Below are 12,410 nucleotides of genomic sequence, written 5' to 3' on the forward strand. Positions count from 1 at the left end.
TGATCAACTCCAGAATCAATTACTGGGCTTTTTCCTTTATCATTCGCTCCAACCAATAATTGCGATAATTGGTTCATCATAACTTTTTGGGATTCTAGCATGTCTTGCTGGATTTTATCCAGTCGTTCATGTATTTGATCCTGCATTTCCTTTTGTAGTTGTTCCAGCTTTTCTAACCTCTGATCCATTGCTTTTGTTTGATGACGAGTACCGTAGTGATATTTGATTGATAGGTTTTTGTCGGTTTCCAGGGTAACTGTCATATTTTAAATTATTAGGGTCATTTTATGAAACTTGATGCATATGATGTAATGTAAATGCATGATATGAATGCAAAAAGAGGCACTGATTCTGATTCAACTTTATTAGAAAACTTTACAAGAGAAGAAATTTCTTTACATAAAATAGATTACATATACGACTTTGCCTTTATACTTAAAGCCTTAACCTTTCTAAGAAGCCAAGCTAATTCTCGGCCTCTGTCCGATTCTGACTCATACTTCAGACTTAATACATCGGCCTAAACTGCTAGGGTTTGTAGGTGATCGGCTACTTCGCGTACTTGAGCCACCGCCTCGGCCATAATATGGTCTCTTTCTCTAATCTGGTCTTGAGATCAATGGAGCTGCTCTTGCAACTGTTCATTACCCCTCTCAAGAAGCTTTATTCAGAGTTCGCTATTTTGCAACGCGTCCTCAAGCTCTCCTACCTTTCCTCTCAATTCCTCGATTTTGTTTAAGCTTGGTTTTAACTCAACCGCAAAATTACGACTACGGTGCTGGTGAAGTGACTTTTCTAGCTCAGTTACTTGGACTTTCAACCCCGTCTTCTCGTTTTGGCAGACAAGTAGACTCTTTTCCAAAGCAACTTCTCGAGCTCGAGTATCCTAGAATTTCTTTTCCCATTGACCAACTTTAGTCTTTTCTTCATGGATTTCCTGTCGCCTTTGCTCCGACGTTTTACCCAAGCCAGCAATTCTCATTGACCTACACAACTTCTTGTAATCCGTCTTCAGGCTGTCCAAATATTCTTCGGCCTTGTTCTTTCCTTTTCTTAGTTTGTTGGCCTTTAATTTTTGAATGTTAACATCTAGTCCTAATTGCATTTTTTTCTTCTTCTAGTTGGTCTATTTTCTTCCCTAACTCCAAACTCCTCTTTTCAAAATCTTGTTTGATGATTTCTATCTCAAAGGGCAATACTTGTAGGTGCTCCTCTAAAGATCGAGCAATTTTTGGATTCGACACTGGGATATTGTCATTGACCCTTTGATCACGCCATTGATTATATTCGGGGTTCATTGACGGACCCATAGGTAAGATCTTCATTCGACGAGTTTGGTTCCAGGCATTAGACATTTCTCGAACCTTTTTCTTGTAATTGTCCCCCTTATAGGAAAATTCACATTAGGCCAACCCCTGCGTTGCTGGTATGAATTGTCGTGATCTAAACTGTCTTGATACGAGTAGAGGAGCGTATCCGATAGCTCCCCATATCCCGAGCAAAGGAACCCAATCAAAATCTCCGCATCGGTATAAAATCTCATCCGGAATCAACCAAGGAACTCTCCATTCGACATCTTCATCTTGGAGATTCTGAAGTATCGCCATCCATTTTTCTTTCGAAACGTCATCTCGCCTTGACATAGCCACCAATTCCTCCTGAGGGGAGTAGCTATCAGAGAATACTCGATAAGAGACTTTTTCTATTTTCCAGAAGTGGCTATGAAACCATGCTAATAAAAGCTGTGCACATCCAATGAACCTTCCCTCGTCTGCTCTCCGGCATGTATTCAAAGATCTAAAAGTTTCAGCCAGTATTGCCGGAACGGGCGTAACCCCCTTACTAAGCCGATCAAATAAATCAGAGACGACCTCATCTATGTGCCCTAAAGCTTTGGGGAAGATTACTAATCCATAGATACCTAGAGCGAAGACATCGACTCTTTTCTGCACATCAGGGTGTACTAGTACTAAATCTCGCAAGCTTTTCCAAGGAACGCATTTACTGTCACCTTTCTGTTGGATTCGAGCAGCAACTCACTGTTCACTCTTCCCTGTGATGTTCATCAATTTTTTTAACGTCGGGACACTAGTAGCTCTATAATAAGCCTTGTCAACTTGAATCTTTGGGCACCGAAGCAAAGTCGTATACTCTTCTACGATAGGTACCAAGTCTACTTTTTCAAAAGTGAAACAATTGTAGGCAGGGTTCCAAAACTGAGCAAGGTTTCAAAATAAATACTTGTCCACTTTGACACTGAGCAGATAAGGCAAGTCACCGTAGTTACAATAGAACAGCTGTTTGGTCTCGTTATCCCATTGATCTCATATTTCTTTCATTTCTCAAAGATCATTTTGGATTACGCTGATACGGGTGAAATCCCACAATTCTGACGTGTGCCCTTCGGTAAGACTATCGTCTTTCTCTCGCTGTGTCGTCTCAACCCATATTCGGACAGCTGTATTATCTTCTACTTTATCAAGAAACCCCTTTTCCATGATAAGCTTTCTATCTAGATACTGAACGTGAATCGACACATCTTTTAGAATAAAAATGCCATGCAATCACAAACAAAGCAAATCAGTATTAGACACAGAGCAGGATTTAAAGTAAATGATAATAAATGAAGCGTCTATTCGGGTAAGTAACTAGGTTTGGCGTAGCTCTATCTAGGTGGGTTCCTATGGCTCGCTACATGTGGTTCGGTTCTAAAGTAAAGGTACCCGAACCAGCAAATTCTTCGATCCTCACCCATTATAGGCTCATATGGACCGAGTTTAGTTCTGGGGAATACATTTCCTTATGGCCATGCGGAGATGAAATCTCACGAAGACATAGGTACAGATGTATCCCGAAAGTAATTCACTATCCCATGCGGAGGTGAAAACCTCATGAAGGCGTAGTTTCTCACTCCCACTTAAAAAGGTGTGACCAATGGTCATGCAATACAATGTATGGAGAAATAAAAAAATAAAATACAAAACATAATGAAAAGTATAACTCAAAACAGAGGAAATGCAACGATAGGACCATAGGTTAAAATCAAAATTTCAAATTTCGACAAAAAAACAAAAAAAAATCAATTTGGGTTAAAACGGGGTCGACTTGGGTTTTGAAAAATGAAAACAAAAATGAGAGTCGCCACCAATCTTTTTTGATGAGGTGTGATCAGGCCACCTCGAAACATAGTTGTTTTAATAAACAATTTGGTTTTATCAAAACAGCGATTTTGGTCTACAAAAATCAAAAAATGGGTTCGGGAGTCTGTTACGTACGAGGAAGGATTAGCACCCTCGTAACGCCCAAAATTAGTACCTAGTTGATTAATTAGTGCCTTAGTGTCGAAGATTGAAAATTTGAAAAAAATTCAAAACATGATCCGTTGTTGAAATGCTAAAAATTTCGAGAAAAGTGACATATTTCACGTTAATCGAGAAAGAGAATTATATCCCGTAAATTAGGATACAATGACTTTGTAACACCTTAACCTGTATTCGTCACCAGATTAGGGTTACGAGGCATTACCGAACAAGACACAGTTCAGCACAATCATTTATCTCCTTTCATACACCAAAGAATAACGATACATTTATAACATTATCAAACTTGAATATCCTCAATTTACTTATTTTAAATTCAAATGTATAAAATGATAATTACAATTAAAATCAATCATACCTTACTAAGCATGTATCACAAATAAACACATTTGAAAATTCAAACTAATTCAATTTAAACATACATCAAAGCTCAATCGAACATATTCTATAATTAACAAATTCGAACCAAACTTGTATACATCAGAGTCATGTTAAATTATATAATACTTTCAATATTCCATTTCCCTAAATCCATCATATTAATGACATTTTCATAATTAAATCATATTCAAGCATATATCTTCACTTTTCATATATATAAAATATGTCCGTACATAATTTCACTATCTAAATATCAAACATTGCATTTCATAACTTCTGTATATGTACATAATGAAACCAATATGTATACAACTTAATACCCAATCACATTTACAACATTAGTAACATTATATTATGGCCGTATATACCTTTGATGTCATTATATTATACACATATGACCATTTCAATGAAATCATTCAATCATAAACTATATACACTCAATACAAATCAACTTATCCTTTAATCGACTAATCCAATAAATTTATAAAAGCTAAATTCAAACTTGTATTACTCACTTAACTATCATTACCCGAATTTGTATGTCTTATTCATAAATTTTAAACCTACCTTAAAATCATTTATATATATCATTTAAAAGACCAAAAACATGCATATTTATCTATTACAAGTTTGCGCATATGAATACACCATTTTAGCCATATCAAAAAAAAAATCCATACAATTCGTATCATTTTACAAATATAAAATCGAATATTAAGTCCACTTGCATGAGCAAATCGTACCTTTATTAAATACTCCACATTTCTAATTTATTTCATAACAAATTGACATCCATAAATAACCTCATAAATTGTACAAGATTTAGCCATTAAATCATAAGTCAAAATATGCCATTTCCGAGTTCACTTAATTACTAAATTACATAACAATACCTTAACAAAGCATATCAAACAAGATTCACATATATTTACTTATAAATAAACCATAGCCGAAACACTACGACTAAAACCAAACATATCACACATATCATATATATATAACACATAACCAAGATTAATTAAGCTTGAATATCATTTACCTCATTACCGAAGCACGACTAAAACACCATAATATATACATATACACCATGGCCAATTCAGAGATTAACATATTATACCAAACTCACTTCACTTATATGCTTTAACTAAGCTCACCTATGCCGAATTATTTACCACCTTCTTAACAAAACATATCAAACATAATTCACATAAATAAATATGCCATAGCTGAAATACCAAAATCAACATATCTATCACTTGATCAAAAGTATAAAAACCATGCTTAACAAAATAAATAAGCCTTTTTTTTTGCATGGCTCATATTTACATACCCAAAAATCAAACATATTAACTAGACTATACATGCCATAAGTTTAAATTCAGACTTAGTAAAATACCGAAAACAGTCGATAGTGTGATAGACTTCTCTGACGATTCCCGTGTTCTTAACCAACTTCCAAATCTATAAAATTGAAAGCGATTACACACAGTAAGCTATTAAAGCTTAGCAAGCCATAAGCAAATAAACATTTAATCATTTACATAAATTAAGCTAGACAATTAGTAACAAATCATTATAATTTCACATATAATTCAATTTATCAACTTATATATCAAAACTTATATAATTTGTAATAACTTCCCTCTTTACCGAATAATCAATTGAACATTAATATAATCAATCATCACTTTCCTCAATGCACATATACATCAAAGGCCGAATACATATATATTCAAATATGCAATCACATAATTCATATTTCACATAACTTCATATCATCAATTCAAGTATACAACTTACCTTATTTTCAAATAGGTAATCAACTATCACATACCTGGTCACTTAGCCTGATTTATACATTCGTACACAACTTATCTTTGCCCGGTGAACCATTCGAAATTAAAAAGGATACTCGGATAGTCGAAAGACTCGTACAATGCCAACGTCCCAGACGTGGTCTTACATGTAATCACATATCGAAACCACTGTCCCAGACAGGGTCTTACACGAATCAAATATGATGCCAATGTCCCAGACATGGTCTTACACGTAAACACAAGTCGATGCCGACATCCCAGACGTGGTCTTACACGATAACATATATCGAAAATCCTATGTCATGACATATGTATCCTATCTATTCCTAAGGTTCGTACGGCTTTCGGACAACGTATCTCGATCGAATCAAACACGAAATAAAACTTCCTGGCTTATCACAAATTCGGCCAATACACATATATATCCACAAAATTCAATTCAACAAATAACATTTATATATTTTCAAATTCAACAACATTTATATGCTAATAGACTTACCTCGGATGTCGTCGACTATTAAATCGGCTACTCGACCACTTTTGTCTTCCCCGATCCAAATCCGATTTCTTTAATTCTTGATCTAAGCATATTCAAATTAAGTTTATTTAAACATCATTCTATTCAATTTCGCCTAAAAACACATAAATGGGCAAATTATAATTTTGCCCCTAACGTTTCACACTTTTTACAATTTAGTCTTTTTTGCTCAAAACACAAAATACACAAAATTTGACTACACTCCTTAAGGGCCGAATATTCCTAGTGTCCATACAAGCCCACATATTTCATTTATTTCACATTTTAGTCCTTCAAAAATTTATTTTTACAATTTAACCCTAATTACTCAAATTCATCAAAAATTCAGAGACAAAACATTTAATCTTTCACATATCTTTCATATTCCATCATCAACTATCACAAAGCTCAAGCATTCATCAATGGCATCTCTCAAAATCATCAACAATTCACAAAATTAAGATATGGGTTTTGAAGTATTCAAAGCAACGATCTCAAAAACGTAAAAATTATCAAAAACCGAACAAAAACCAACCTTGAATTAAGCTTCAAAATGACCGAATGTTTCAAGCTTTCAAACCTTGTTTTTCTTTTCAACATTCGGTGAAGAAAGATGAAAATAAAATGGTGGCTTTTAATGTTTTGTTTTATTATAACATATATTATTTTATTATTATTATTTTAACTTTTATTTATATATATATAAATCCCATATCATCATTATGCCATCCACTAACTATTATTATTGGCTAAATTACAACATAAGGCCTCCAACTTATAAAGACAACAACAATTAGGCACTTTCTTAATTAACCATCAAATTTTCATTTTACGCGATTAAGCCCTTCTTTTTCAAATTAAGCACACAAACAATAAAATTAATTCACGAAACTTTCACATATGTAAATTCACACATAATTAACACAGAAAATAATATTAAAATATTTTTTTAGACTCGAATTTGTGGTTCCAAAATCACTGTTCCGATGAGGGTCAAAATCGGGCTGTTACAGACTTGAATTTTTTATACGTGAATAAATGCCCAAAAATAATAAATTATTTATTTTGAAAGATATTTGATTATCTCGGATTTAAAAAAGAAATCAGTCTCGTAAGTTAGAACGCGATCTTTTAATAATTTCCGAGATTATTTAAAAAACTTAAGTTTGAAAGGATTCATATGTTTGAATTCGTCGAGAAAGTCGAAACCCCGTAAGTTAAGGCACGATCTTTTCGAATCTCAGAATACGAAATTTTGCTTATTTTAAAGCCATGATTTACATTAAATAAAATTAATTTAACATAAAATTGTAGGAATAAACACAATATTAATATGTGTAACAAAATTATATATTTTTTGGTAAATAAAAAAATTATATATATTTTGGTAAATAAAAAAAAAAGTTACAACATTTTGGTACTTTTTTATTTCTTTTATATTATTTTTGTAAAAAACCCTACATGCATAACTAATATGAGTAACACTCAAAAAAAATAAAATACATAAAAAACAAATCAAGTATATATGAAATAACAAGTAAATAAAAAGGGAACTAAAGTATTTCCTAAAAATAATGACGAACACATAAATAAATGAATAAATAAATGTCCAATAGAACGACAATAACAATATGAATAATATATCAATATATTTAAGTTATAAATTATAAAATGTATGAATGTATATATATATAAACGAATATGCATATCTATGTATATATATAAATTATAAAGCGTAAAAAACATAAGTATGTATATATCTAAAAATGCACAGGTATATATATAAATTATATGAAAATATAAAAAAAAACATATAAGTATATGTGTATTCATGAAAATAAAAAAAATAAAAAATATGTATATATATAAAGTATAAAGTACAAATAATATATATAAGTAGGTATATATATTTATAAATAAACTTGAAAAATTATGTGCGTACACATATTATAAAAAATATGTATGTATATGTGTAAAAATTTAAGATGTGTATATAAATACATATACATATATATATATAAATTATAAAATAGATAAAAATGTACTCATTTATTGAATATTAAATATGCATATATGTACATATATGTTGCAAAATTTGAAGTAAAAAAGACCATAAATATAAAAAATAACAATATTACATTCATCAATTTAAATAATAAAATAACCTAAAAATAAAGAAGAAGGGGTTAAATTGAAACCCAAACAAAATGTGAGGGTCGAAATCTAAAAAAAAGAATAAGGGAAACGCAGAAAGAGAGCAAATCAGGACATGCACGAAAGGAGGGGGACCGATTGGGTAATTATCCCCAGCCTTATGCGCGTAGTTTCATGCGGGACTAAAATGAAACGCACGAAAAAAAAGTGGTCGAATTTAAAAATGCCAAATGGGACCAGATTGCAATAAGTCACAAAAGAGGGAGGACCTCGAGCGTAAATATCCCCTTCACCGTAGAAACACGCAGATCCTGAGACCGGACGGGTCGGGTCGCGGGTCAGAGACCAAAACGACGCCGTTTTAGGGCCATTGTAAGCAGCCCTAAACGACACCGTTTGGTCGGCCTACAAAAGTCGCGTTTTAAAAAAAATTCATTTCCCCATTATTTTCCAGAAAAAAATGAGAGTTTCCTTTCAAAACTCTCTTTCTCAGGCCGTTGAGTTTCCTCGGGCCTCCGTCGCGTCGCCTCCATGGCTAGTGGCCGGAGTCGCGTGAAACGGGCTTTTCAGCCCTCACTTCACGGCGTCCTCGAAGGCTAGGCCTTCTCAACCATAGGACTAAGAGAAAAAGAAAAAGATCCCTCTCCCTGTTCTACTCCGGTGACGGCGACGAAGGATTCCGGGGCCGGCTTTCGAAGCAAATAGGTATGTTCCCCTTTCCCTTTTTTTATATTTTTTGTTGAAAAGGGTTCGTAAAAAAAACATAAGATAAACAAACGCAGATAATAATAAGAAAAGAGAACAAGAACACAAAGTAAAGAAACAATAAAATCTGAATCAACCTTTTTTTTAAGTTTTTGCTATGCTTTTCCATTAACCAATTGTAAAAAAAGGAAAAAAAATACAGAAGTGGTGCTCGGCTTTTATAGCCGATTTGTTTCCATTTTTTCAATTATTTTGCTGTTTGCGTGTTTTCTTGTCTTGCAGGTGTCAGAGGAGCTGGTGGAGCGGGTGGACGAAACAATGGCGATGGCAGAGGGTAGGTGACGGCGGCGGTGCGGAAGTCAGAAGGCAGGTGGTGCGGCGCAATAGGGGGCTAAGGTTACTGTTTCTGTTTTGTATTTTGGGCCGATTGGGCCATTAAGGTTTAGTTTTAGTTGGGCTTAAATTTTGGGTTTAGGTTTGGGTTGGTTTAGGTGGGTATTGGGTTGGTATTGGTTTTGGGTGTTTGGGTTTTGGGTTTTGGGTAGATTTGGGTAATTTGGTTTTATTTGGGTACTGGGCCGGGCAAAATGGTTGTACATTAGTCTTACCAACACAATCAATGCCTTATTGGCTATATTTTTAATCATTTTCGATTCTTTTAATTTTTCTAAGCCAGAAGAAGAAGAAGAAGTGATAATACAGTAAAGCCTATGGTATGGAAAGTAAATGAAACAAGTCTCAAAATACAAAACAAAGTTTGGAAATTTTGAAACAAAAGTTTCACAACTTACGCTACTTCTAAGCTAATTTCACTTGTAGAAAGAAGTGATGTAGTTGGATCCTCATCATTTGGATTGTCATCAACGTGATCCTCAATTGGTATTTCAAAAGGAAGCTGCTGAAAAGGTTTTGGAGGCATTTGAAGGAGTTCGACATCAGTTTCAAGCATTTCCAAGACTTTGTTCATTGAAGGACGATCACAAGGCTTCATTTGTATACACCAGAAAGCAATTATTGCCATTTTTTTCACAATCAATTTTTCATCATTCGTAACCTCTTCCCAGTCAATGTCCTCTCCTTGATGAAGTTGATCATAGATCCATGATGGAAAGTATATTATTTGACTTGAATGTTCAGCGTATACATTCAAATTCTTCCTTTTTCCCACCATTTCTATTAATAGCATTCCAAAACTATAAATATCAGCTTTATACGATATGCCTCCAAGGTTTTTGTAAATCAATTCAGGAGCAATGTATCCTATTGTACCTCGTGCTGCAGTAAGAGAGACAATACTATCATCTACGGAATATAGTTTAGCAAGACCGAAATCTGAAACTTTTGGGACAAAATTCTCTTCTAGAAGAATATTATGTGGTTTGATATCGAAATGTAAAATTTGCATATCACATCCTTGATGCAAGTATGCAATTCCTCGAGCCACCCCAATCACAATATCAAACATTTTGTCCCAACTTAAGCTAGTCTTATTTTCTTTTTCAAATATAATCTTATCTAAAGATCCATTCGGCATAAAATCATATACAAGAGCTTGTTTTGATCCCTCCACACAGAATCCTCTAAGACTTGCCACATTAACATGATGAATCCTCCCAATTGTAGCGACTTCAGCAATGAAATCTTGCCCATTAGCTTTAGACTTGTCCAATAATTTTACTGCTACATCATGACCGCTTCGAAGCTTTCCTTTAAATACTGAGCCAAAACCCCCAGCACCTAACTTATCACTAAAGCCTCTTGTCATTCTTTTTATTTCATAGTAAGAATATCTAATAGGCATTAAATTATTTTGATTACGAAGAAACTCTTCAATTTTATTATCCGCACATAAATGCCTCCTTCTCCATTTATACGTAACAAGAGCAATCAATATAGATATCCCCAGAAATGTTCTTCCTCCTTTTAAAGAAAAAGAAATTGAAATGCATTAGTAAATGTCTTTAGAATTAATGCTATTATTGCCCCCAAAAGATTATGAGTAATTTTGTATATATTTCATATATGCAACTCCAAAGCAAAAACTCACCTATTATCCCAAGACAAATGGCATACTTGCCTGTAGAAAAAATATATATATGTCATCACTATGGCAAATCTAATGGAATTAATAGTAATGAGCTCTTGGAAATTAAAAGCATACCTTCAGGTGAAACCGAATAAAAATTATGTCCAAAGGTTACAGGGCTGTGATGGAAAAGGTAATACACAAAGCTGTTGACAAAGTCTAGGAAGCCATCCCGCAATGTTTCCAACCTGTTCTTTTGCATAAGTAGAAATAAAAATATTAGTACAATTCAATAAAAAATAAAAATAAAATAAAAGAACTATCTACAAGTATGGATTAACTTATCCAGAAACAATGTCATGATCAGCCTTTAGCAAATATATTCAGAAATTTAATAACCCAAAACAGCAAACCCGATCTAAGAAAAATTGTATTATTAGCCAAGGTTCCAAAATTCTTACATCCTATGGAATGTATATTTTTCGTAACAGCCGCTGCCTTTAATGTAGTTTTCCCATGACAATTGAAATCCCAACGATAGCTTTTCATAGATATCCAAAGTAGCAATGTCGGTGGTATAGGGAGCCATAACTGGGACCCGGGCTATGACTGTGCAATATGGACTGAAATCGAGAGGCTCGGTTCGTTCATTTAAAAAGTAATGATATGAAGAAGGTGGATCATGGCCGGAAGAGCTATCGGAACAAGGAGATGCGTCGACATATTTTGAAGATTTGATTGACCGTGTGCAATTTACAAGATGCATAATTTGAAAACCAGTATGTTGATCAACATAGGGTCTAGAATACGATACGAAGCATCCTCTATTATAAAGCACAGGGGCAGAGCTTCGAGGAAGCGAGCAACTATTGCTTGCCAAATTCGAATCAACAAGTCGGATCGTAAAGTTGTTGTAAAGGATTTCTTGAACATAGAATTTCCCGTTTTCATTGCCCAAAATCGTACGGTTATGTTTTTCATCACAGTCCAGTTGGAAGATGACGTGAGCGCCGCAGTGGAGGGGTTGGGTTTTTAATCGAAAAGGATAGCGGATGCTAACGTTTCCGCACATAGTAAGGCCGCAATCATTGGTTCTGGTTCTACCGTCACAGGCTTTCGGGCTTAGAAATAGAGCAATAGTGACCAACAACACCCCACACAATGGACGATGTGGTTTTGGTTTAGGCATTGTGGACAGTTTGGGTGGGGAAAGGATGAGAAATGAGATAGGCTAAGTAGCTTTTATATCTGAGAAAGAGTATCACTTCGTTTTTGGTAGTATAGGGAAGCAAGTTGTCTGTCATTTTCATTTGAAAATTCAACGTCAATATAGGTAACCCTTTCCACGGGGAAGTTCTGCATGAAGCTTCCTAATATAAAATTATCTTAATTATTGAACTGATAAAAATAAATCTAATTTGTGTCTACTATCTTTTTACATTGGAATTCCAATCTTTGACCTAAATAATTAAATATATATTAAGTACAGA

The 12,410-nt window shown here is 34.0% G+C and overlaps 1 protein-coding gene and 1 long non-coding RNA gene across 2 annotated transcripts; both read right to left on the reverse strand.

Moving 5' to 3' along the window:
* Positions 1 to 4,909: 4,909 nt before the first annotated feature.
* On the reverse strand, positions 4,910 to 6,076 carry LOC107903020 (uncharacterized). The gene is made up of 2 exons (XR_001685678.2): positions 6,018 to 6,076; positions 4,910 to 5,162 (listed from the first exon to the last, which is right to left on the reverse strand). It is a non-coding gene; the product is annotated as an uncharacterized lncRNA (long non-coding RNA).
* A 3,512-nt stretch (positions 6,077 to 9,588) lies between these two features.
* On the reverse strand, positions 9,589 to 12,142 carry LOC107904198 (rust resistance kinase Lr10). The gene is made up of 4 exons (XM_016830484.2): positions 11,382 to 12,142; positions 11,056 to 11,168; positions 10,942 to 10,971; positions 9,589 to 10,814 (listed from the first exon to the last, which is right to left on the reverse strand). The coding sequence occupies exons 1-4, from the start codon at positions 12,107 to 12,109 to the stop codon at positions 9,682 to 9,684; spliced, it is 2,004 nt and encodes a 667-aa protein (XP_016685973.1). The 5' UTR covers positions 12,110 to 12,142; the 3' UTR covers positions 9,589 to 9,681.
* Positions 12,143 to 12,410: the final 268 nt, after the last annotated feature.

This window comes from Gossypium hirsutum, chromosome D05 (assembly GCF_007990345.1).
Source record: "Gossypium hirsutum isolate 1008001.06 chromosome D05, Gossypium_hirsutum_v2.1, whole genome shotgun sequence".
Classification (NCBI taxonomy): domain Eukaryota; kingdom Viridiplantae; phylum Streptophyta; class Magnoliopsida; order Malvales; family Malvaceae; genus Gossypium; species Gossypium hirsutum.

Coding starts and splice junctions, on each gene's coding strand:
- LOC107904198 (XM_016830484.2), bottom strand. CDS start 12,109: ATGCCTAAACCAAAACCACATCGTCCATTGTGTGGGGTGTTGTTGGTC. Junction 11,169..11,381: donor AAATATACATTCCATAGGAT/GTAAGAATTTTG, acceptor GCAAAAGAACAG/GTTGGAAACATTGCGGGATG. Junction 10,815..10,941: donor CATTTGTCTTGGGATAATAG/GTGAGTTTTTGC, acceptor TTTCTTTAAAAG/GAGGAAGAACATTTCTGGGG.